Genomic DNA, 27,804 nt, shown 5'->3' with positions numbered 1-27,804 from the left:
GGAAATTTTGATGATTTTCTGAAATCACTTGATGGAGTTTTAAGAAAATTAATGTCAGGTCATAGAAGTGTAAATCTTGTCATACTGGGAGATCTGAACATCAACACTTAACATGATGATCAGGAAAGCAAATCTTTTACAGATATTATACTATCTTAAGGGGCTAAAGATATTCTTGGAATGGTACTCACGTGAACAGATAACATACATAGTAGTTCAGTTGATGATGTTATCACAAATTATAACCATATCATGTCAACAGATGTCATAAATGGTCTCCTCTCAGATCATTTTGGCCAAACACTAGTGCTAAAATTTAATACCAAATTGAAACCAAGAAAAATGTATGAGCACGGACGAATACTATCTGCAGACAACATTGCTTCATTAAGTTGGTTTAAGACAGGAATCATGGGAATCAGTTATGAATCTCATTGGGGTCAATACTAAATCGAACATGTTCACAGAAATTCTGACTGAGCAATTAAACAGAGCCATCCATTAAAAAAAGTGAGTGTCTTGAAAAATCAACGTTCAAAATTGAAGCCTGTGCCACTAGACTTTAAAACGAAAGATCTGAAAGAAAGAATGGAAAACGTGTATAACTCATACTGCTGACTAACTCAGAGTTACATAAAGAACTCTACAGACACCAGAAATATATGGACTGCAAAGAAGTCAGGAGATTAAAATCAGAAAGAGTCAGCCAACAGATATGAGGTTCAGATAATGTTTCAAAGACTTGCTGGTCAGTTGTCAATAAAATCAGAAACAATGAAACAGGAACTAAAATTAATAATATACAATTAACTGTAAATAATGAAGATATCTCTGATCATTTTCTAGTCTGCAACATTTTTAATAATTGCTTCACAGATACTGTCGAAAATGATTTCTCTATGAAACAGGATATACAGCACATATTTGAGTCCAGTAACAAACAGAACTGCAGTACACTACCCACAGTAAGCACATGTGACATTCTGCAGCTTGTAGGTTGCCCAGAAACAAAAAATCAGCAGGATTAGATGAATTTTCTTCACATATATTGAAGAAATGCAAACATGAACTAATGAAACCTCTAGTTCACCAGATGAACTGTGTTCTCGAAGGTGGTGTGTTTCCTGCCAAGTTGAAACTGGCTGTAGTTAAACCAGTACACAAAAAGGGGAAAATAAAGCATGTACAGAACTACAGAACGACTTCCCTAATCTCAACTTTCAGCAAACTGATAGAGAAAATAATATTTTAAAAAATCCTGGAACATTACAACAATGCTGAGATATTAAGTGATTTCTGTAATGGTTTCAGAAGAGGCTGAAGTACAACATCAGCAGCAGTAAAATTTGTCCATGTACTTGAAAAAATAAATGAAAAATCCCAAGCAACAGGAGTATTCCTGGACATCTCAAGGCTTTTGTAAGTGTAGATCATGACATGCTCTTATCAAAAATTGCGAAGAGTGGTGTCACTGGAAAACTCATGCAGTTGCTAGATACATATTTAAAGGAAGACAGCAGTGCATGGAGACTGTATACTCTAATGGAGAAATACTTTAGAGCAGGTCAAGTATAAGAAATATACATTTTGGTATTCCTCAGGGCTCCATTTTAGGCCCAGTCATATTCATATGCTATGTAAAAGATTTCCCAAGTTCTCTTGACAATAAGCAATTGAACACTAAGTATGTTGACGATATGTCTGGTGTCTGCTAAGCAGACAGTGAGCCCAGCCTAGTTGATAAGATACATAACTTTTTTGAAAAGGCAAGAGCTCATTTTGAATGAGACAGCCTGAAAGCAAACATAGAAAAAACTAATACTATTTATTTTAAACGAAGTGGTCCAAACAGACAAAATAATGTTATTAATGAAATTGTACGATAAACCTGTACAGATAGTAAATTCTTGGGTTTATGCATAGATGATTGATATTCGTAGAAGTAGCAAGCTGATTATGTCTGCAAAATCATAACACCCAGTCTATTTGTATTAAGAAGATTATCACCATATATTAGTTCTGAAACCCTAAGGACTCTACATTATGGGTTAGTGTACCCTTTCTTGTTTAAGGAATAGTACTGTGGGGTGGGACATGCCAAACTAGTATGAAAAGGGTTTTCATACTGCAGAAGCGAGCCTTGAGGATCATAGCAAAAGTAAAACCAGGAACTTCTTGCAAACCCCTATTCATTAGAGACAATATTCTCACACTTTATGCCATGTATATACTAGAAACTATAATGCTAGTGAAAGAAGACACTAAGATCACAAAAAGAAACATGGATATTCACAACTATGAAACAAGGCATAGAAAAGACTTTCATATGCCTAAAATGATTAAACTTAACAGCGAAAAGCCCCTTCATCAAAGGAGCTGTTTTTAATATCTTGTCACCAAAGGGAGTTAAAATATTGACATGGGATACTTTTAAGCAGCTTATCCAAAGTGACTTATCCAAAAATGCTCTTACAACCTCAATTTATCATGAATTATAATATAATAAAAAGGAATGTAAACTAAAAAATTGTTATTGTAAAAAATTTATACTTCACTGAAAACGGACATGCATGTAAAATTACATTATGAGCAATAAATTGAGAATTGAAAATCATCGAGTAGTACATAGAATAGGAGCTTAGAGTTTCACATTCCAAGAATAGGACCTTAAGCCAAACCAAAATTATTGCGCCTCTAATTTACTGAAAGTTCTCTTGTGACCCCAGTTTTCAGCCAATAAGTTCATTTGTGATCATGTTATGGTTCTATTAGCAAAATATGAATAAACTACAAAGAGTGAATGATAGGGCCTCATTAACTGTACAGGTGAGGCCTTTAAGTTTTACCATTGTAGAAGTGAACAGTACCACTGAGAAACCACAGACAGCCCTTGCTATTAATTAATCAACTATTCTTGTTTATAAACAATGTAATGTACATGGAGTCAATCCTTATCTAGGGCTTGGTTTCCCAATCTGTGTTCCAAAAAACACTGGTGTTCTGCGGTAAGAGAATAGGTGTTCTGCGAAACAATATTAAATAATCCTTTTTTTCGGCATTTTGACCTTACTAATTTTTTTAAACATTTTATTAATATTTCTGTATCTAGTTACGATTTAAAATTGAAATAATGAATGAATAAGCAAAGTTTTTTATTTTTATACAGTTTATTACCTTTCAAAATAAACTGTGTGTTTCATCAGGATTCTCATAATTTGGGAACCCCTGATCTAGAGATCAGATGGCAAACCTCGTATACACTCACCATTTAAGTTTGCTGTGTGCCTGTAACTGGAATGACGAAACTAGTGATTGAAGTCAAGTTTGTAAATGAAATGAAGAATAGGAATCTCATGCTTCTATAAACGCGCACTAATAATTTTGCTGTCGTTATTGTTAGGATATTATCGTACAACATAAAATGGTTACATTTTCGTGCATTATTGCTAATCAAGGAGTAACAAATGAAATGTTTATCCATCTCACACAAATTCCCACTCTTACCCCTGATACGGATGAAAGTAAAAGAGTAAAACAAGTATTTCTGAGAGTGTAATCTATTTTTCGTATATCTGTACAAAACTGTGTCAAATTGAGTCTCATGCAATTGACAAGACATTAGTTTTGTGGTGTTTGTTTGGTTTCCACTGTAAACAAACACTGGTGAAGTTCCGAAGTTCAACCGCTAACAGACAATCAAAGGACGCTTATTTTAAAGCTACGTATAATGAATTTCGTTTATCATAAACCATGTTCACACACGCAACTACAGTGACGCCACTGCTCTTGGCACGGTAGTTGCATGTGTGTACACATACAAGTTTTCTTTTACCATTGTAGCGTCAGCACATCTCTGACATCGCACAGGTGAGCGCCTGGCAGTTGTGTTGTTTTGGGTTGTGGAGGATCTTCCTGATCAACGGAAGAACATAGATTTAGTAATTAATGATATGCTGTCGGTTGTACCTTATTTTTGTTGTTGATTCCTGAAAGGAAAGAAACGATTTAAGCATAAAACTGTGCTGTGATATCGATATCAAATATGACAGCTGTTGACTGGAATGAGGTTAAGCGTTTAGCAGCTGATTTTCAAAGGGCTCAGCTAAGCTCCACTGTTCAGAGGTAACCCGCAAATAATCTTTTAGTTTCTGTTATCTCCATTATTCTGTGTTGAAAAGCACAAATAACAAATTTTCCGCCATGTTTTAGATTGTCAGAAAGAAACTGTATAGAAATTGTCACCAAACTTGTTGAGTTGAAGTTGTTGGATGTGATCTTCACAAATGACGGGAAGGGCTACGTCACTCCACAGCAGTTAACAACAGAAATCCGCGACGAACTGTATGTGCATGGAGGTAACGCTGATTTCTGTCCCTTTATTTAGCAGTTTTTGTCACTTTATAATAAAACTATTACATGCGATTGACAGTGTTTGTTATATTGTTTACTGATTAGAATGCCTTGTCTCTACAGGTCGCATTAATTTGGTGGATCTTGCAAAAATCTTATGCGTGGATCTGAGTCATATTTCAGCTCGAGCAGCGGAAATCGAACGTACAGACTCTGGATGCACTGTTGTGCTTGGCCAATTGATTGATAAAACCTATCTTAATCAGATAGCGCAAGAAATTAATGATAAACTAGTTCAGGAAGGACAGGTGTCTATAGGAGAGCTGACTAGGATTTATGACTTACCAGCTGATTTCTTGCAGTCAGTACGTTGTTGTCATGTCAATTTTAATGTGCAGTAATGTTTTAAGCCACTTAGCTCCATATTTATATATGGATTGTTTGCAGGTTGTCCAGAACCATCTTGGGAAGGTTATACATGCAAAACAAGACAAAACTGATCCTAGAGTTTTCTTCACAGACTCTTACATTGCTCGTAACAAAGCATGTATACGTGGAGCATTGGCTGCAGCAACTGCGCCTATTCGTATAGCGACACTGGTTAAACAGTGTGGCTTAAATGAACGGCTGTTCTATGGTATGTGGAGGCTGAGCTTGCATTATCAACTAAAGCACTAAGCTGCATGTGCAGTTTGCTTTCCGGGGTATTAATGAGATAGCTTTGTTGAACCTCATTTTGAATAAACACTCATTGACATATTTACACTCTTACTGTGATATGTTGACATGATTGCGGCACGTGCACTTTGTGTGTGTGTGTGTGTGTGTGTGTGTGTGTGTGTGTTGTATACTGTAAATATTGCTGTTATATAGTATTAGCTGTTGTCATTAGTTTATTGATTGGTGTTCATATGCAAGTTAGTGAAAGAGAAATATGGTTGGGTAGATTTCTAACATTGTAAAGTTAGTGGTTTGGAACGAAAACATGGTGTCATTAACACTTTGGTATTTCTTATTTTTTGGCTGTCCTTTTGCTCTTCATTTGTAGAAAAGTTATGTTTTGCATCCAGATATGTTCTCCATGCTACTCTCATCAATTCCACTTTGTCTTTATATATGTACACCAGTTATGAAAATTTGTGGAGCATGTACTTTTTATCTGTGATTTGTATTATATGTGCGATTGCCTGCAGTTAACATACTGCAATGTCATTGTGAGATTTCCTGGCAATTTAATTAGCAGCTTGCATAAGCTTAATGAATTAATATTGCATATGGGCTAAAGTGGAGATCAGGACCAGCAGAAGTCACAGCGGCACTTATCTACTGCTCATAGGTTTGCAACACTTCAGTTTCATATAGTCAGTGGAATGATCCTTTGATGTAATCAATGAGAGACAAGAAGAGGGGCAACATATTTCTAGTGTCAAAATTGAAACCATTGTTTTGTTTGCTGTTTCTTGGTATATCAGTGAATTTTGAGAGAAATATTTTGTAATAATGGCAGTGAGTGCTGTAAAGTGGATTGATATTGGTGTATGTCCCATTGATTAATTGCAGAGTCGCAAAAGTGTATCAGATGTGGTGGTGAAATGACTATACAGTCGATCTGTGCAAACGCACTAGGTGGATCAGTGTTTATTAATTAAATAATGGGAGAAGGCAGGTGGATCAATATTCATTCACAATAGAGTTGCACAGTCAATACAGAAATAAAATTGATTCACTTCCCATCTCCAATGATTTAGTTAAAAAACATTAATCCACCTACCTTCTCACATGATTTAGTGAAAAACATTGATTTAGCTACCTTCTCCCATGATTTCATTAAAAAAATATTGATCCTTTAACTATGGGTGCTCATGCAGATCGATTGCGAAGCAACACAGACTAGAAAAATATTTCACTGCTTTTTCAAATAAGTCATGGGTTGAGACGCTGTCCTTGGTTTGCAGATACTAGCACGGTTTAAATAGATGTGACTTAAACAAGGAGCAATTAAATTTATAATTGTTATTTACAGCAATGTTTAACCCTTTCTTACAAATGTTTACTTCAAAACTTCCAAATGTTTACTTCAAAATATGTTGTCGGCCTGCTGCTCTGTCATTGGCTGCATAACACAAACATCTGACACATCATCTTTTGTTCCCATCATATTTCACACCAAGTGCTGACAACATTCTAGACAAAACACAAAAGTACACGCTTCACCTTATTCTTGACTTTCATCACGCATATGACCCAGATGGCTTGATTTGGACTTAAAATATTATTTGAGCTCAAAATATGCTGCTTGACAAGAAGTGTTATGGGTAGACAGCATTCTTACTGTAATGGTATCTGTGTTTTGCTCTTGCAGGAGATTATATGAAGGTACATTCAGTGATAGTTTACCATCTTCTCTCAGTCCCAGAAACCTAATATCTTCTGCTTCACTAATCATGCCGACATTATGTGGGAGCTTAATGCTAGTGTGATCAGATTAATGTGTAAGTAATTGGACGTTCCTTGTTTAGTTGCAACTGAGAGGCAACCAAGAGCTACTTCTCTTTAGATTATGATTTATGATATTACTCAGTTCCTAATCTAAATCTATAACAATTATGCTTGCTTAATCTTCATACAAAACCACTTCTCAGTTATCTTCAATGCTTGAAGAAATGTTATTAATGTAAATTTTGCATGGTTAGGTTCTGTTCATGATTAATATGCATGTGTCGTGAGCTAACATTAAATGTTTGAGAATGAGATTTTCACTCTGCAGCGGAGTGTGCACTGGTATGAAACTTCCTGGCAGATTAATCTGCCAGGAAGTTTCATTAAATTCTTGATTTTTCACTTCAGCTGATCTTCCATTTGTTGGCAATATCTCATTCAAGATAGACAGAATCCTTTGGAAATTTCAAGCTAAAATGGTTTTCCATCCACCATCTAACATTGCAGATATTTTTGTTCAGTGAAAGGTAATTTGTTATGGTAGGCTGGAGTATTAAAATACAGTGTTAGCCAAATGATTCAGCAGATTTCAAAGCACAATTTATTAACAAGTGTTCAACCTGCAAAGATGGAAGTTACATGAGAAGATACACACTCATAAAGTTTCTGGTACATTCTACAAATGTTCAATGTGTTCGTCACCTAGCACACATCCAAACAGTAATCCAGCTCTGTCCATATGTTTACTAGTGCGTTTGCATCAGTGTCCATCACAGCAGCAGCTGACCATTCCTGCAGTTCTTGCAGCTTTGTGTTCATTGGGGAATATAAACTTTGTTCTCAACATAACCCCACAGGAAGAAATCACGACACAAGATCTGGCAACCTGGGGTGCCATGGCAACACCTCCCAGACCAGCGTACCCTATCCAGTGATGTTGCAGATCTCTCTTGAGAAAGCCATGGACAGTTGTGCTCCATTGAGATGGAACCCTGTCTATTTGAAAGATGAAATTTGATTAGTCATTCGTATATCCATCACACAAAAACTCTTCTGCATTGCCACCATCTTGTAGAGTACTGTCACAGGGCTCCCATCTAGCATGTATGCAGGCCACAGGATGGGCTTCTTAAACATGGTGAGTGTACCTGTTTTTTCATGTATCGACCGTATTTGTACATTGCATACTTGTTAATAAACAGTGCCTTGACACCCGTTGAATCATTTAGTCTAATCCTTTACCTTGCCAATACAGTACCGCTTATTTAGGTTGGACCACATGCACCATGGAAGAACATTACGTAGGATATCAACTTTACCGTTGGGTTTTGCAACTCTCAGTCTGCCATTGCTGAACATTGTATTTCCACCAAGTGTACAAGGGAATACAATAAAACATTTTGATTACTGCTGATTCATTTTGGAGCTCCATTATTAAAGAGTCTACTTAGGTATACATGCCACAAAACATTATTAACGCAACAGCTGTTGGTTAATGCATGGGTTGCTATTATTTCCATGACTTGCTCCCAGCAAAGACAATAGAGAATGCCTAGGGCTTAGTGAGTGGCAACCCACCAGACATTGGAGTTTTGCAATTCTGCCAATGAGAGTTGTTTCATTATTGTTACTTCAAATTTGAGTTTCTGGAGCGTTTCAGCAGTGTGGGCAGCAGAATGCGGACAGGCATTGTCGTGCAACATCACAACACTTTTTGACAGCAATCCTCGGCATTTGCTTTGAAATGCAGGGACCCATCTTGCGCAAACTTTATGAAATGAAGGCAGTTGTGGATGATTTCGTAGGCAGAACAGTGACTAATTTGCAGACGATGTGCCACTTCATCAATAGTGAATCATCTGTCTAAGAGAATCATTTCATGTGAACGTGCAATGGTTTCTTCATTTGTGGTGGTAAATGGTCGTCCGGCTCCTTCATCGTGCGTAACACTTGTGTGACCATATATGACGGTAGTATCTGTTCTGAAAGAACAATTACCGTGGATGACCATGCAGCTTTGCTAGAAATGAAATGATAATTAAATGGACACCCTAGCTGCAAACGGGTGTTGATGTACTTCATTGGGGACATGTTGAAAATGTGTGCCCCGACCGGGACTCGAACCCGGGCTCTCCTGCTTACATGGCAGACACTCTATCCATCTGAGCCACCGCGGGCACAGAGGATAGTGCGTCTGCAGGGAATTATCCCTTGCACGCTCCCCGTGAGATCCACATTCCCAACATGTCCACACGTCCACACCACAGTGCGCCTAATAGTGGTGTGAACATGTCGGTAAGGTGGATCTCACGGGGAGCGTGCAAGGGATAACTCCCTGCAGACGCACTATCCTCTGTGCCCGCGGTGGCTCAGATGGATAGAGCATCTGCCATGTAAGCAGGAGATCCCGGGTTCGAGTCCCGGTCGGGGCACACATTTTTAACATGTCCCCAATGAAGTACATCAATGCCTGTTTGCAGCTAGCGTGTCCATTTAATTATCATTTCACTTGTGTGACCATTTCAAAATTTTTCAATCCATTCGTAGGCACTCCGTTGTGGCAAAACACTGTTCCTGTACTGTACTGAAAGTCTTCAATGAATTTCGGCCCATGATACGCCTTCTGACGTCCAAAAACAGATCACTGAATGTTGCTCTTCTTTGGTGCAAATAGACAGCGGAGCAGGCATGATTAACAGCACAGCAGCTTGAAAATTGCAAAGATATAACAACAAATAAACAAAGCATGCATGATGAATGTAAAATTACAGTACTACCAAAATAAACAAAAATATAACTAAATCGTGGATAATAAGTGACTGACCCTTGTATTTAGTTATTGTGATGTTATCACCCTAGGCTAACACTCCAGAGCTTTTTCGGACATTTTCAGTTTTGCCGGATGTTCATGTCTAAATCTGGACGATACTTTGAAGTTTCAAGTGGTATTTTTTTAAATTCTGGTAGCAGTGGATGTCAGTTTTCAGGGGGTGAAATTAGTGATTTCACTGACATGTTTGTACAAGTACGTTGTACTTCATCTGGATGATGTAACACCACCATTATGCTACCTATGAATTTGAGATCTCACAGATGTCAGCTAGCACCTTTGTCATTTGGAAAGTCTTTGGTTGTAAGAGATTTCTTTCCTTGTCATTATTTTAGTCAGATATGGAAAAGTACTCTGATTTGTGTTTGCATCCCAGAACTCCCTGTGTTTGTAGAACTGATTCTAGTTAGATCCAATGATCCTATATGACTCAGTGAACTTGTTGTGTTGACAAATTTTGAAACCTTGCTTCACTGAGTGGCATTGACAACAATGTTTTTGCATTGGTCTTTACTTTTGTGCACATTTCCATTTGCTACAATTATTTCATACATTTTAATGTTTCCTGATCAACAACAAAGAATGGTCACCCAGCAGATAGCTAAATTTTCTAATCTTTTTCCGTACTTATGCACAATCCATCATTCATCTGAATGTGAGCGGTTGTGTCTCCTCATTTTTGTTTTTGTTTCCTTCGTAGAATTACCTTTGTAGTAATGTCTCTTGATAATTGGTTTCAGCTATAATAGATAACCTGATTGAGAAAAAAGAAGTGCAAGGATTTTTGAGTGGCCGACAGGCTGGAAGTAGCAGTGTTTATATGCCAGCAATTTTTGCCAAATCATTACAGGATTATGCAGACAACTTTTATAAGCAGAATGGATACTTAGGTGAGCTTTGGTTTCAGTAGTATAAGAATGATTCATGAGAGAAAGCTAAACATAATTCTTAGTTGCATTATATTAGAAAGAAAAAGTGCATTGAGTTTAATTTCCAGATTATGACGACCTCTCAAGAATGGGCGTAAACAATGTACATACTTTTGTTAATGAAAGATTCCCAAAAGAAAAGCTTATAAAAATTAAAAACTTTGCCGTGGGCCCTCAACTTATTGGTCAAATAGAATCAGTTGTTGAGGAAGCAATGTCAACTGGATCATGGGTAGACATAAAGGTAAGTTTTGAAGTGCCTTACGTATAAAGCAGATTTATTTATTTTATTTCATATGTCCAGGATCTAGATATACAAAATAATTAAAATACGACGTGATAAATAAAAGTACAGCGCAGTAACAAAAGATACTCTAAGTCATAACATAATACAGCAAGACACACATGGTTTTCTATTAAATGGACCACAAGCTCCATAATTCCTACATGGTTACTGTCCCTTGCCCCCTGGCACTGGGTGGCTTTCCCAGTAACTTTAAGCCCTGACCAGCCTTTTTTTGTTTAATCATTTGTTTTCTTCCCAAAGAAAGAGCCCCAGATCCAAAAGCCTGAGTGTTTTATATACTTCTTTTTCTTTCAGTCTGCCACTATTTTGTGAGTATATTTTCTCTATATATGTCAGATATATTTAAGAGAAGGGCTTCATAAACTGAGCAACACATTGGTCCACCTCTGACTCTTATCCAAGCAGGTATTCGGCATGACATCCATCACTAGAGCTGTTGGATTCGCTTGAGGGATATCTTGCCAAATTCTGTCTATGTGGTGTGTCAGATCATCAAAATCCTGAGATGGTTGGAGAGCTCTGCCCATAATTCTCCAAAAATTGTCAATTTGGCAGAGAGATGGTGACCTTGCTGGCCAAGGCAGAGTTTGGAAACCACAAAGACAAGCATTAGAAACTCTCAGCCGTGTGCTGATGGTCATTATCTTGGAAACGTAAGTGCAGAATGGATTGCTATGAAGGGCAACAAAACGTGGTGTAGCATATTGTCGAAGTACCGCTATGCTTTAAAAGTCCTGTTGATTATAAAAAAAGGGGTTGTGCTGTAAAAAGAAATCCTGCCGCTGTCTGGGGCACCTCCAGACATATCATCTGGCCATTGGGGCTCCGTTAATACAATTCTACTCCAGTCAATGTGATTCCTGGCCGAAGATATGAACGGAGACTCCTCAGACAGCGGTGGTATGCCCACCTTACTGTCACCCGCCATATGGCCTGAAAAGCAGGGCTGATGGTCTAGGGTTCCATTATTTTTTTACATAGACCCCTTTGGTTGTCATCTGTGGCACCTTTCACAGCACAGTGTATGTCAACGATATTTTACCCCTTGATTTGTTGTCCTTCATGGCAAACCATCCCTGGGATACATTTCAGCAAGATAACGACTGCCCACACTTGGCAAGAGTTTCTAGTTTGTCTTCGTGCATGCCAAACCCTAGCTTGGCTGGCTAGGTCACTGGATTTCTTCCCACTTGAGAACATTTGCAGCTTTGTGGGCAGGGCCCTCCAGATATATGGGGATTCTGATGATGTAACACACCACAAGGACAGAATTTGGTAAGATATCCCTCAGCAGGACATCTAGCCACTCTATCAATTAATGAAAAGCTGAAAAACTACTTGCATTAGGGCCAGAGGTGGACCAATGCATTATTGAGTTTCTCAATGTGTGAAGTTCTTACCATTCAGATTTTTCAGAAATTGTACTCATTTGTTTGTCTGTACATGTGCAACACATGTACCGATTTCTGTCCCATTTGGATAAATCCTTTGTGATTGCATACTTTTTTTCCTTGCGGTGTACCTTTCAATTATTTGATAATTTCTGAATGTGTCATAAACTGGACAGTATACTAGTCAGAGGCAGGATACTGTTCTGTGATACCCAATACAAAATCTGTTTTACAAGCTCTTATCACTGAGTTTCCAATACATCTTAAAAAGTCACTTCTCTGAAAACTATAGTGTATTTTGATTGTGAACTTATTCAATGCAGGGCACTATTTTCGTATATTTTGCAAATAAATTAGTCTGCTTGCACATTGATCTGTAATTTGTAAGTGTTTGGGAAGACATCTAGCTATTGTTGCCATTGAATAGAACTCTTTGTATGTTAAAAACACACAGGTAAAGTTACAGTTATGTATATTCCTCTGCATTTTATTCACAGGATATTATTCCACCAGTATTTGAGAGAGAAGATGCTGAACATATGTTGGAAAGAGTTGTAAAGAATGTTAAAAATAAGTTCCCGAATCAAGAAATGCATATATTTAACAAGACTGTTTTGGTTTCTGATGCCTTTTTACATCTGCTCCTTAAGTCTTTCGACACAGTGATTCAGAAGAAAGCAGAAAATGTGAGTTGTTATATTTCTTCTTATCATAGTTATTCATGAGAAAGTGTTTTCCCTCTCCTATAATGAGGCAGTTTATTCATTTTTTAATTATTTAATAGTACAGAATGAACAATGAGAATCCACATTATAATGGACTAAATTTATTGGCAACCATACAAAATGACTCTCATATGTTTGGTTTGGAAATTTTTGATTTAATAAAATTATTCTTATGTAACCACTGAATAAACCCCAAGTTGTCTCTTTTTATTTTCACATAAACTTAAAATTCAATGTTTACTCAGGCAACTTTTGAACAAACCTTGGAAATATTAAAACTTCCCTTATACCCATTCAGTGCAGATAATTTAGTGTCGGTTACTAGTGAGTTGTCAGGCAGGCATTTGTAGCCTTCCAGCTGGGTTTTGCTTCACAGAAGCTCAGCCATGATGAAATTCTGTAATCTAGTTTTCTAAAGGTGATTGATTGCCAAAAGTGGAAATAAATTATGTTGTTGTTGAGTTAGGCCTTTACAAAAATCTAACAAATCATCCAATGAAAATGTCCTATGAAATTTATGTTTTTCACAAACTGCTGCTTTAAACACTCATTGTAAGCAAACTACTTGGCCAGTTTTGAGATGTCATTGTTTCAGTAATAACAAATTACACATTTTGGGATAACAGTCAGTAATGTCACATCTCAGTAGTGCCATCTAGTGGTCATTTGTTAAAACTAAAAAGGCAGCTCTTATAGTATTCTGTTGCTTACTCAAATGTGAGCATTATGCCAATCATTCCCATGTCACACCTACTCCCAATTTGGCACTCCAGAGGTCAGTTCCCACGTGGACGGCCCAAGGACGAGACTTGGCATTTACGACCACTCACCACTTCCTACTGCATTCCAGACATAGCCACCTCTTGTATGTTGAAATATGATGCCACATGTGAAAACAGCCACATCAAATAGAAATTGTGTTATGGTTACTGTGCAGTGTTCTTCGCAGATATGGCAACGTATCAAATGTCTGCCTGCACTAATGGCTGACCTCAACATTGTGCCAAAGTACAAGCTGTATGATGTGATTGCTAAAAAAGCTACATACCACAGTACTGATGGTTCCAACAGCTGCTTCAGTATGTGTGTCTTTAGGCCTTCTTATTCCCAACACTCACACATCTGAACTGCACAGGTGGGTACTGTCCATCCTGCAGATCATCAGTTCTTGCAGTGCACAATAGAGAAAATAATTCTGTATGAGCATTGGAAAATTTAATTATAAACTTATAGCCCATTACATTTTAAAAGAGAAACTTGATGACACAGATGGTTCCACAGATACTAAGTTGGGTGTTCCTTTGTTTACTCAAAGAATGCCCTGCATTTTTTTACAAAATTATATATTTGTTTCACTATTGTCAAGGAGATGAAATATGCAGAGGCTTAACTCACCTGCTCCAACTCGCAGAGTGCTTTTCAGAGTAACCAAAAAATGTATCAAATATAGAATCTTGCCCTGGACTTCCAGGAAATCCATCTTCCTCTTGACAAGCAGAGTATTGAATCCGTTGCAATCAAGTAGACTTGTAAATAAAATGTGTCAACATTATGAGAGATACCTTTGTAGTCAATATTGTCACTGGTGAGGACGGTCATACCTGCATCCATTCCCTCAGAAGAGACAAGGTCATTCTATTTTGCAGCACCATATTTAAACTGTCCTGTAAAAGTGAGCAGCTATGTTATGCTTTTAGCATTTTTTGTAACACAGGTTATACAAGTATTTACTGTGACATTTAATTTCCACTTAATTTTGTAACATTTATTCTTTAATAAAGTTTTTATATGCAATGTGGTATTCAGAATATGGAATATTAATTGATTAATTGTCACAAAGAAACCCTCCCCCCCTCCCCGCCCTCTCAGCTACTGCTGACACACGGGCGCAGACCGCGAAGAGAATACCTCGTGAGGGGAGGGGATTTAATACGGCCACCTGCCCTTAGGAGCTCAGTTTGGCAGCACACCTGACGATGGCGATGTGTCTGATCGCCGAAATATTGTGCCCGTTGGACACTATGGACGAGCAGTACACCTGTGGACTGTTTGAGCAACAAATATGCCAGGAGAAACTGAAGAATCAGTGATTATATGCCTATAACATGGGTTCAAAAATTTTATGAGGCGTATGAATCCCCTTGTCTTGTCAGGTTGTAGATTTCAATGTGTACCAGAGTAGCTGACTGCCATTTGGTTTGACAGCTAGTGATGCTTATCTGCAAGGCAAACAGTCTTTCATTTGCATGTAAACTGAGAGAAGACAATTGTAGTTTTATATAACTACGTGAATAGGAACAGATGCATTTTAGGCTCACACCTACAATACACAAGTTTTGCAGCATCTAGTAGCATTGGCATTAGGTGCATGTCTCAGAAAACCATATAACCACTTAGTTTCCAAAAAGTATTCTGAATATTGTATGTGTTCTATAATTGTGGTGTCTTATACCCTTTCCAAAATCCACACATATTATAAAAATTGTGTGCGCATGCTCCCACATCTTGTCTTAAGCCACTGGAGTGATTTCAACCAAACTTGGTACATATATCCTTTAATGTTGGCCAACAATTGCTGTGGTAGTGAGAACCACCTGCATAATGTAGGTTAGGATATATGAAGTCATATTCTGTACTATTGAGATACTCATGCAGTAAGATCAAATTAGGGAAATTCCTGACACCTGGCAACACTTCTGATAGTTTTCAGCTGTGAAGCATAAATGGCTGTAGGTGAAATTAGTAGCAATCTCTAGAGGTACAAAAAGGCATTGCCTTAGAGACCTTTATAAAATCGCATTGTAGACACACAAAGCAGTTTCGCCTAGTGTCCAGAAACTGTCTATTCCTTATAGAAAATTGGCAAAGTGAGTACCTGGACAGTGTCGGGTTTGCCAGCTAGTACTGTTTTAAAAGTAGTAAAAACCCAGTCTCAGGTCCTTTCATCAACAAGGATTCTGTGCAAATCACACTTAAATGCCTGGCAGAGGATTCCTCGAACCACATTCACAAAAATTCTCTGTTATTCCACTCTCAAACAGCACACGGAAAAATGATCACCTTTATCTTTCCGTGTGAGCCCTGATTTCACTTACTTTTACCGAGCGAGGTGGCGCAGTGGTTAGCACACTGGACTCGCATTCGGGAGGACGACGGTTCAATCCCGCGTACGGCCATCCTGATTTAGATTTTCTGTGATTTCCCTAAATCGCTTCAGCCAAATGCCGGGATGGTTCCTTAGAAAGGGCATGGCCGATTTCCTTCCGCATCCTTCCCCAATCCGAGCTCGTGCTCCGTCTCTAATGACCTCGTTGTCGACGGGACGTTAAACAATAATCTCCTCCTCCTCCTCCTCCTCCTCCTCCTTCACTTATTTTATTATGATGGTTGTATCTTCCTATGTAGGTTAGTGTCAACAAGATATTTTCACATTTGGAGGGGTTATTCGGTGATTGAAATTTTGTGAGGAGATCTCGCTGCAACAAGAAACGCCTTTGTTTTAATGATATCCACCCCAAATTTCGTATCATGTCCGTGAGACTCTCTCCCCTGTTTCATCATAATACCAAATGTGTTGCCCTTCTACTCCGTGGATCCTATCTGGTACAGATCCCACACGATGCAGCAGTACTCCAAAAGAGGACAGGCAGGCATTGTGTAGGCAGTCTCTTAAGTAGATCTGTTGCATCTTCTAAGTGTTCTGCCAATAAAATGCAGTCTTTGGTTTGCTTTCCTGACAAAATTCTCTGTGCGTGCTTTCCAATTTAAGTTGTCTAATTACAATTCCTGGATATTTAGTTAAATTGACAGCATTAAATTTTTGTGATTTATCGTGTAACCAAAATTTAGCAGATTTCTTTTCATATTCATGTAGATGATCATACACTTTTCTTTATTTAGGGTCCCTTGTCAATTTTCATACCATATAGATATCTATCTTAAATCATTTTGCAATCTGATTTGTTCTTACGATAACTTTAATAGACAATAAATGACAACATCATGTGCAAACAACCTAAGACGGCTGCTCAGATTGTCTGCTAAATTGTTCATATAGATAAGGAACAGCAGAGTGTCTATAACACTACCTTGTATGAACACAGTATGTGTTCCAAAATTCTGTTGCATCCTCGATTTTAATGATGTGGGCCTGTAATTTAATGGATTACTCCTGTTGACTTTCTTGAATATTGGTGTGACCTGTGCAGCTTTCCAGTCTTTCGCTGTGTGAGCAGTTGTATACGATTAAGTATGGTGCTATTGCGTCAGCATACTGTGAAAGGAACCTAATTCCTCCACAGTCTGGACTGGAAGACCCTCCTGCAGGGCTGGGGATTAGAATAGACCCAAGGTATTCCTGCGTGTCGTAAGAGGTGATTAAAAGGAGTCTCATATGTTTCGGTCTTTATGTGATGGCACCTGTAGGGTTTGACCTCCATTTTTCAAAATTTTCCCGAAGAGCGAGCCAATTGGGGAAGGGTGCCTTACATGGTGCATAGTATCCATCGTGCATTGAGATTTAGCCCAATTTCTCATTGTCGCAATACAGCCCCACTCATTCTCCATTTCTTGGGTGAGAACAACTTCCTGGGTGCGTTTTCCACCATGCACTATGCAGTGTCGCAGTCTGAGTTGACGATGAACATGGACTTCTTTGCACCTGATATCCAGCACGGTAGCCAGTCTGCTGTGGTGGGACCGCCATGTACCCTGTTTGTTGTAGCCCTCTGACCACACAGGGATTGCTCTGCTGACACCTTTGCCGTTAACTCCCCACATATGCCAAGGGGTACATGCCCATCCCACTGGGGCTTAGGGACTCCCGGCATGGCCATCCTGCCAGGTGGCCTTTGCTGTGGCTGGGTGGTGCCTGTGGGGAGGGCCCCTGGTCGGAGTGGGTGGCATTAGGGCGGATGACACCCAATGAAGTGTAGTCCATCATTCTTGCTGGTGGTGAACCACCAGCAGTCTCTAAGCATTCACGAGCTCAATTTAACACACAGAAGTACAACCTCAAATCGTTCTCTTCCCTGGCCACACCATGGGAGGAACATCAGGCTAAGGATGGCAGCAGATCTTATTCGCCCCGTCATCTTGTACATTCGATAGCTGATGGGGAATCTTTCATGACGATGAAGCCTCAGTTTTTTGTTGAACACTTAGAGGACAAGTTTGGGGAGGTGGAGGGATTTTCCAAAATGAGATCTGGGTCACTCTTGATCAAAACAGCATCCTCTGCCCAGTCACGGACATTACTCTCTTGTGATAAGCTGGGGAATGTACACTCCTGGAAATGGAAAAAAGAACGCATTGACACCGGTGTGTCAGACCCACCATACTTGCTCCGGACACTGCGAGAGGGCTGTACAAGCAATGATCACACGCACGGCACAGCGGACACACCAGGAACCGCGGTGTTGGCCGTCGAATGGCGCTAGCTGCGCAGCATTTGTGCACCGCCGCCGTCAGTGTCAGCCAGTTTGCCGTGGCATACGGAGCTCCATCGCAGTCTTTAACACTGGTAGCATGCCGCGACAGCGTGGATGTGAACTGTATGTGCAGTTGATGGACTTTGAGCGAGGGCGTATAGTGGGCATGCGGGAGGCCAGGTGGACGTACCGCCGAATTGCTCAACACGTGGGGCGTGAGGTCTCCACAGTACATCGATGTTGTCGCCAGTGGTCGGCGGAAGGTGCACGTGCCCGTCGACCTGGGACCGGACCGCAGCGATGCACGGATGCACGCCAAGACCGTAGGATCCTACACAATGCCGTAGAGGACCGCACCGCCACTTCCCAGCAAATTAGGGACACTGTTGCTCCTGGGGTATCGGCGAGGACCATTCGCAACCATCTCCATGAAGCTGGGTTACGGTCCCGCACACCGTTAGGCCGTCTTCCGCTCACGCCCCAACATCGTGCAGCCCGCCTCCAGTGGTGTCGCGACAGGTGTGAATGGAGGGACGACTGGAGACGTGTCGTCTTCAGCGATGAGAGTCGCTTCTGCCTTGGTGCCAATGATGGTCGTATGCGTGTTTGGCGCCGTGCAGGTGAGCGCCACAATCAGGACTGCATACGACCGAGGCACACAGGGCCAACACCCGGCATCATGGTGTGGGGAGCGATCTCCTACACTGGCCATACACCACTGGTGATCGTCGAGGGGACACTGAATAGTGCACGGTACATCCAAACCGTCATCGAACCCATCGTTCTACCATTCCTAGACCGGCAAGGGAACTTGCTGTTCCAACAGGACAATGCACGTCCGCATGTATCCCGTGCCACCCAACGTGCTCTAGAAGGTGTACGTCAACTACCCTGGCCAGCAAGATCTCCGGATCTGTCCCCCATTGAGCATGTTTGGGACTGGATGAAGCGTCGTCTCACGCGGTCTGCACGTCCAGCACGAACGCTGGTCCAACTGAGGCGCCAGGTGGAAATGGCATGGCAAGCCGTTCCACAGGACTACATCCAGCATCTCTACGATCATCTCCATGGGAGAATAGCAGCCTGCATTGCTGCAAAAGGTGGATATACACTGTACTAGTGCCGACATTGTGCATGCTCTGTTGCCTGTGTTTATGTGCCTGTGGTTCTGTCAGTGTGATCATGTGATGTATCTGACCCCAGGAATGTGTCAATAAAGTTTCCCCTTCCTGGGACAATGAATTCACGGTGTTCTTATTTCAATTTCCAGGAGTGTATCTGTAACCATCATACTGCATAAGAGCTTAAATATGGTCCAGGGTATCATATTTCACAGGGACCTTCTTTTGCAGTCTGACGATGAGCTACGTGCCAGTTTAGAGCGGCAAGGTGTACATTCTGTCCGGTGTGTCCACTGGGGTCCGAGGGATAATCACGTTGCCACTGGTGCCTTCATCTTGGCCTTCAAGGGTGATACATTGCCCAAGAAGGTCAAGGTGATAGCCCACTGCTGTGATGTAAAGCCCTACATCCCTCCTCTGATGTGGCACTTTTAAGTGCTGGAAGTTCGGCCTTATGTCTTCCCACTGTACATCCAGTGTCACATGTCGAGATTGCGGATGCTCATCACATCCCAGTAATCCATGTACTCCACCTCCCATCTGTGTCAACTGCCGAGAGCACCATTAGCATTGCTCGTCAGACTGCAAGATTCTCCAGAAAGTAAAATAATGGAGTACAAGACCTTGGACCAACTGACCTACACTGAGGCTAAGAGAAAATTTTATTACCTGCCTCCTGTATGTATGACATCGTCTTACGCCGCCGCTACAACAGTTCTGGCACCGTCAGCCCTGCCAACCCCAGTCATGTCTTAGAGCCGGAAGACTACACTTGGCCCCTTGATTATGGGGAGCTCAAAAGCAGCTGGTTGTATTATTTATGGCTCCATGGCTCTCCTCAGTCCCTGAGACTGAATCAGTTAAGCCCTCCCATCCAGACAAACCTAATGAGCTGTGAGAGAAACCTAAAAAGAAAAAGGCCCCCAAGAACCAAGGCACTGTGGTGGCACCCACACCACCACTACTTACAAGCTCTGTGTCTGAGGATGAGGTTGAGATTCTGGCGTCTCCTGAGGACCTAGATCTCACCGGCCCCTCAGACACAATGGATATATACTGCTCAAGCAAAAAGTCAGTGGCAGCAGGTGACCTGAGGTGTAAACTGCCTCATTGAATGTTCCATGCCTTCCCAGTATCACGATGTCGTCATCCTCCAGTGGAATCGCAGCGGTTTTTTCCACCGTAGCGACTACAATCGAGTGACAGGTGGAGTTTACATTTATGTCCTAAACTCAGTCTGTAGTGAAGCTGTGCCCCTTCAAACCTCTCTTGAAGCTGTGGCTGTCAGAATAAGGATGACACAGGAAATAACTATCTGTGATGTATATCTTCCTCCAGATGGTGCAGTACCCCTGATTGTATTAACTGCACTGATTGATCAACTCCCTAAACCTTTCCTACTTTCGGGAGATTTTTACCCCCATAACCTCTTGTGGGGTGGCACCATGCTTACTGGCCGAGGCAGAAATGTCGAAACTTTACTGTCTCAGTTCGACCTCTGCCTCTTAAATACTGGGGCCGCCACCCATTTCAGTGTGGCTCATGGTAGTTACTTGGCCATTGATTTATCAATTTGCAGCCCAGGACTTCACTCATCTACCCACTGGAGAGCACATGATGACCTGTGTGGTAGTGACCACTTCCCCATCTTCCTGTCACTGCCCCAGCATCAGGCCCATGGACATCTGCCTAGATGAGCTGTAAACAAGGCAAAGTGGGAGACTTTCACCTCTGCTGTCACCACTGAATCTTCCCCACATGGTAACATCAATGTGATGGTTGAGCAGGTGACTACAACGATTGTTTCTGCGACAGAAATTGCGATACCTCACTCTTTAGGGTGCCCAAATCGTAAGGCAGTCGGTTGGTGGTAGCTGGAAGTCGCTGAAGCAATTAAGGAGCATCGGCGAGCTCTACAGTGGCATAAGTGGCACCCTTTCCTGGAGCACCTCATAGCCTTAAGACGGCTCCGTGCCTGCGTTCGCCAACTTATCAGATGACGGGAGTGTTGGGAGAGATATGTCTCTACCATTGGGTGCCATACATCGCCTTCCTGAGTCTGGGCAAAGATCAGATGTGTTTTTGGATACCAGACCCCAACAGGTGTTCCCAGTGTTGCCATAAATGATGTGTTATCTACCAATGCAAACACAATTACCGAGCACTTAGCTGAGCACTTTGCTCGAGCCTCTGCGTCGGAGAATTACCCCCCAGCTTTTCGCACTCTCAAACGGCGGCTGGAAGGGAATGTCCTCACATTCACTACACGCCACAGTGAATCCTATAACACCCCATTTACAGAGTGGGAGCTTCTCAGTGCCCTTGCACATTGCCCCGAAACAGCTCCTGGGCCAGATCAGATCCACAGTCAGATGGTTAAACATCTCTCATCCGACTGCAAGCGACAGCTCCTCGTCATCTTCAACCGGATCTGGTGCGATATTGTCTTTCCATCGCAGTGGCGAGAGAGCACCATCATTCTGGTGCTGAAACCTGGTAAAAACCTGCTTGATGTGGATGGCTATAGGCCCATCAGCCTCACCAACATTCTTTGTAAGCTGTTGGAACGTATGGTATGTCAGTGGTTGGGTCGGGTCCTGGAGTCACATGGCTTACTGTCTCCATGTCAGGGTGGCCTCTGCCAGGGTCGCTCTACCACTGATAATCTTGTGTCCCTTGAGTCTGCCATCGGAACAGCCTTTTCGAGATGGCAAAACCTGGTTGCCATTTTTTTTGACTTACATAAAGCATACAACACGACCTGGTGATTTCATATCCTTGTCACATTGTATGAGTGGGGTCTCCGGGTCCCACTCCAGATTTTTATCCATAACTTCCTGTCGTTCCGGTGCTTCCCATAGTTCCATCCACATACAGGAGAATGGAGTCTCGCAGGGCTCTGTATTGAGTGTGTGTGTATTTTTAGAGGCTATTAATGGTCTATCAGCAGCTGTAGAACCGTCGGTCTTACCTTCTCTGTATACGGATGACTTCTGCATTTCATACTGCTGCTCCAGTACTGGTGTTACTCAGCGGTGCCTACAGGGAGCCATTCACAAGGTCCAGTCTAGGGCTCTAGCCCACACCTTCCAGTTTTCAGCTGCAAAGTCGTGTGTCATGCACTTCTGTTGGCTTCATACCATTCATCTGGACCCAGAACTTTACCTTCATGACCATCCAGTCACAGTAGTGGAGACCTATCAATTCTTAAGACTGGTTTTCGACACTCAATTGACTTGGTGTCCTCATCTTTGTCAGCTTAAGCAGAAGTGCTGGCAGCACCTCAATGCCCTCCATTGCCTGAATAGCATCAATTGGGGTGCAGGTCGCTCTACCCTGCTGCAGCTTTACAGAGCCCTTGTCCAATCCTGAATTGACTATGGGAGTGTGATTTATGGTTCGGCAGCACCCTCAGCGCTGCATTTACTTGACCCTGTGCATTCGTTGTTCTCCTGAGCATCTGAATTACCGTCTCCTTTTCCCACCTGCGGCAATCCATCTACCACATTGGCAGCCCAGGTCAGGGCTAACGATTGTGGTTGGTGTGCGGTCCCTTCTCGCCGGACTGGAGTCCTTCCCTTTACCACCTCTACTTGTGGTCCGTTCACGTATTCCTCTATGGTGTACACCTCAACTGCAGCTTTGCCTGGACCTTCTACGTGGCCCTAAGGACTCTGTTAACCCTGCGGCTCTCTGCTGTCACTTCCTCTCGATTCTTGACGTGTTTCGGGGCTCTGAAGTGGTTTTCACTGACGGCTCGATGGCTGATTGTCGCATTGGCTTTGCCTACATTCACGGCAGCCATATTGAACAACATTTCTTACCTCATGGCTGCAGTGTATGCACTGCAGAGCTGGTGCCCATTTCTCGTGCACTACAGTGTCTCCTTTCATGCCCTGGGGAGTCTTTTCTTTTATGTACTGACTCCTTGAGCAGCCTGAAAATTATTGACCAGTGTTACCCTCATCATCCTTCAGTAGCATCCATCCAGGAGTCCATCTATGTCCTGGAATGGTCCAGTCATTCAGTGGTGTTCATCTGGACCCCTGGTCATGTCGGAATTCCAGGAAATGAACTTGCTGACAGGCTGGCCAAACAGGCTACATGGAAACCACTTCTGGAGATCGGCATCCCTACAACTGACCTGCGTTCGTTATTACGCCACAGGATTTTTCAGCTTTGGGAGATGGAATGGCAAAATCTCAGTATACACAACAAACTGCGAGCCATTATGGGGACCACGAATGTGTGGAAGTTCTCGATGAGGGCCTCTTGCAGGGACTCCATGGTTCTCTGCCGTTTCCGCATTGGCCGTGCCTGGGTGACCCATGGCTATCTCCTATGCTGTGAAGACCCACCTCACTGTCGGTATGGCGCCCGGTGGACAGTGGCACATATTCTTCTGCTCTGTCCTTCTTTGGATGCTCTGCAACTTCATGATCGGTTGCTGGACTCGTTATCATTGATTTCAGCAGACAACGCCTCATCGGCTGATTTGGTTTTACGTTTCATCTGTGAGGGTGGGTTTTATCATTCGGTATGTTGTAGCGCATGTCCTTTGTCCCTCTGTGACCTCAACCATAGTGCTTTTAGTGTGTAGGTTTTAATGCGTTGCAGGGTGGCTAGCTTTTCCTTATTATTTTTGTGGTCGGCCAGCCACTGTAATCTGCTTCCTTGTTTTACTCTCTTCTGTTTCTTGTATCTCTCTGTTGTTTTCTTGTCTTCTTTTGTTCCTTTTAGTGTTTGTTGCCTTTCCTTCGTTCTTGTAGTCTTTCCTTTCTTTCCGTTTTGTGTTATATGTCTTGTCTGTTTTATTCTCACACTTGTGGCATTGTTTTATTAGGAACAAGGGACCGATGACCACGTAGTTTGGTCCCTTTCCCCCTCTTTTAAACCAACCAACCATCTGGACTGGAAGAGTTGCTTTTATTAAGTGATTTATATTGCTTCACTACTCCAAGAATATCAATGTCTTGAGTTATTCATGTTGATAGCTCTTCTTGATTCAAATTCTGGAATATTTACTTCGTCATCTTTGGTGAAGGAATTTTGGAAAACTGTGTTTAGTAGCTTTGCTTTAGCAGTGCTTCATCGGTAGTATTTCTATTGGTATCACACAGAGAAGGCATTTGTCTTGCCACTAAGATAATTTACATTCAACTATAATCTCTTTGTATTTTCTGCCAGGTTTTGGAGACAAAGTTTCATTGTGGAAACTGTTATAAGCATCTCACATTGAAATCCACACTAAATTTGGAGGTTCTCTAAAATGTCACCAATTTTGAGGATTTGGTGTTCATTTAAATTTGGCATGCTTTTTACATTGTTTGTGCAACAGTGTTCAGTCCTGTTTTGTTTACTATGTTGGATCACCTCCATTGTTAGTTTATTTGTAATAAATCTCTCAGTTGCTATCGATACTCTTTCTTTGAATTCAAGCCACATCTGGTATACACTTACGTTGTTAATTTGAAATGAATGGAGATTGTCTCTCAGGAAGGTGTCATGCAAATTTTTATCTGCGTTTTTGAACGTATATTTTTTGTTTATTTTTGGAATATTTGGAAGTTACATTCCTGTGTTTGCTGATCCCTGCATCTGTTTTGATGCTCGTTATTACATCAGGATTATTTGTTGCTTAGAGGTCAAGTGTGTTTTCACAACTGTTTACTATTGGAGTGGGCTCATGAACTAATTGCTTGAAATAATTTTCAGAAAATGTGTTTAGCACAATTTCAGATGATGTTTTATGCATACCTTGCCCTTTTTCTCACATGATATACTGCAAACTATGGATGAAAGGCAACAAGCAGATTTCATATTTCTAGATTTCTGAAAAGCATTTGACACAGTGCCCCACTGAAGGCTGTTAATGAAGGTACAAACATAGGGAATACGTTCACAGATATGTGAGTGGCTCAAAGACTTCTTAAGTAATAGAACCCATTATGTTGTCCTTGGTGATGAGTGTTCATCGGAGACCAGGGTATCATCAGGAGTGCCCCAGGGAAGTGTGATAGGCCCACTGTTGTTCTGTATGTACATAATTCATTTGATGGACAGGGTAGCCAGCAATCTTCTGTTGTTTGATGATTATGCCGTCGTGTACAGTAATGTGTCAAAGATGAGTGACTGTAGGAAGATACAAGATGACTTACACAAAATTTCCAGTTGGTGTGATGAACGACAGCTGGTTCTAAATGTGGAAAAATATAAATTAATGCAGATGAGTAGGAAGATCAAACCTGTAATGTTTGGATACAGTATTACAAGTGTCCTGCTTCACACAGTCAAGTTGTTTAAATATTTGGGCATAATGTGGCAAAGCAATGTGAGAATGGAACAAGCATGTGAGAACTGTGGTAGGGAAGTCGAATGGTTGACTTGAGTTTATTGGAAGAATTTTAGGAAAGAGTAATTCACTTGTAAAGTAGACTGCATGTAAGACGCTGGTGCAACCTATTCTTCAATACTTCTCAAGGGTTTCATATTAATACCAGGTTCGATTGAAGGAGGACATCGAAGCGATTCAGAGGCAGGCTGTTAGTTTTGTTACCAGTAGGTTTGAACATACGTAAGAGGTATGGAGAAGCTTCGGGAACTCAAACGGGAATTCCTGGAGGGACGGCGATTTTCTTTTCGAGAAACACTGTTGAGAAAATTTAGAGAACCGGCATTTGAAGCTGACTGCCTAATGATTCTACTGTTGCCAACATACATTGCGCGTAAGAACCACGAAGATAAGAGAAATTAGGGCTCATACGAAGGCATATAGACAGTCATTTTTCCCTCACTCTGTTTGCAAATGGAACAGGAGAGGAAATGACTAGTATTTCTACAGGGTACCCTTGGCCATGCACCTTACAGTGGCTGGCAGAGTACCTAAGTAGATGTAGATGTAGATACCTCCAGATTTAAACATGTACTTTCGCCAACATATTGATCGTAAGTTGAAGTCACTACCAAATGTAATTGTATGAGTCGAGTACACATTTGAAGTGAGACTCAAATTGTTTTTAACCTTTCTGCAACTGCATCATCTGCATTGGGAGTTTGTCGGAAGGACCCAATTATTTTTTATTCCAGTTGCCAAGAATGACCTCTACCAATACTAACTTGCAAGAGCTGTCTACTTTAATTTCACTACAAGGCAAGCTACTTCTAACAGCAACAAACACACCACTGCCAACTGTATTTAGCCTATCCTTTCTGAACACCATTAGGCCCTTAGCTTAAATTTCGTCTGAACTTATCTTCGGTATTAGCCAGCTTTCACAGCCTATAACAATTTGAGCATCAGTGCTTTCTATTAGCACTTTGAGCTCTGGTACTTTCCCAACACAGCTACGTCAATTTACTATTGTTATACCAATGGTTCCCAGATCTACATTCTTCCTGTGATTGACCTGAGCCCTTTGAGACTGATTCCCCGAGATACTCTAACCTAAAAAACTGCCCAGTCCACTCCACACAGCCCCCACTACCAGTGTAGCCACCTCATAAATCTAATGGAGTCCTGATCTGTTTAGCAGAACCTGAAACCCCACCACCCTGTGGTGCAAGTTGAGGAATCTGTAGCTTATGCAGTTGCAGAACCATCTGAGCCTCTGATTCAGACCCTGCAGTGGGCTCTGTACCAGAGACTCGCAATCAGTCCTGTCAACTATGCTGCAAATGCTGAGCTCTGCTTTCATCTCGCAAGCAGGACTGGCAGCCTGTACAACTTCTGATAGCTGCTTGAAACCAGAGAGTATCTCTTCCGACACAAAGCGACATGCATCATTGGTACCAATGCGAGCTACCACTTGTAGTTGGCTCTTCATGGCATCCAGAAGGACCTGTTCCATGTCTGTATTGACTCCACCCAGTATGCACAAGGAGTACACATTGGCTCTCTCTCTCTCTCTCTCTCTCTCTCTCTCTCTCTCTCTCTCTCTCTCACTCACTCACTCACCCCCCTCCCCCCCTCCCTGCCCCTCCACACCAGCAGCCAAGTCCATAAGAGGCCCCATAATGCATCTAACATTGGAGCTGCTAACTACAATAATCATAACCTCAGTGGCTGCCCAGATCTTGTAGGCTGAGAGGTTTTCTCTGAAACAGGACAAGTGACTGCACCTGGCTGAGAGACACTGTCAGCCACTGATTACACCTGGAACCTCTTTGTCAGACTAACTGGGGAGGCCTTAGGTTCAGTCTTGCGGGAAGTATCTTGCAGACTGCCACACTTTGAGGTGACCTCCCACTCAACCACAGGCGAGGGGTCAACCTCAAAGCCAGCAG

The 27,804-nt window shown here is 41.7% G+C and overlaps 1 protein-coding gene and 2 non-coding genes across 3 annotated transcripts in view; 2 read left to right on the top strand and 1 right to left on the bottom strand.

Annotated features, from left to right (window-relative positions):
• The first annotated feature begins 3,859 nt into the window (after nt 1-3,859).
• LOC124788134 (E3 UFM1-protein ligase 1 homolog) overlaps nt 3,860-27,804 on the top strand; it is a 61,513-nt gene continuing 37,568 nt past the window's right edge. The window contains exons 1-7 of the mRNA XM_047255272.1: nt 3,860-4,122; nt 4,210-4,355; nt 4,474-4,715; nt 4,798-4,987; nt 10,360-10,509; nt 10,617-10,792; nt 12,744-12,932. Coding sequence (XP_047111228.1) covers nt 4,043-4,122; nt 4,210-4,355; nt 4,474-4,715; nt 4,798-4,987; nt 10,360-10,509; nt 10,617-10,792; nt 12,744-12,932 — 1,173 coding nt within the window. The 5' untranslated portion in view covers nt 3,860-4,042. The remainder of the gene's footprint in view (nt 4,123-4,209; nt 4,356-4,473; nt 4,716-4,797; nt 4,988-10,359; nt 10,510-10,616; nt 10,793-12,743; nt 12,933-27,804) is intronic.
• Nucleotides 8,893-8,967, bottom strand: Trnat-ugu. Its single transcript has one exon. It is a non-coding gene; the product is annotated as a tRNA-Thr (tRNA).
• On the top strand, nt 9,147-9,221 carry Trnat-ugu. The gene has a single exon. It is a non-coding gene; the product is annotated as a tRNA-Thr (tRNA).

This window comes from Schistocerca piceifrons, chromosome 3 (assembly GCF_021461385.2).
Source record: "Schistocerca piceifrons isolate TAMUIC-IGC-003096 chromosome 3, iqSchPice1.1, whole genome shotgun sequence".
NCBI classification, from domain to species: domain Eukaryota; kingdom Metazoa; phylum Arthropoda; class Insecta; order Orthoptera; family Acrididae; genus Schistocerca; species Schistocerca piceifrons.
This window is presented reverse-complemented; position numbering and strand designations above follow the sequence as displayed.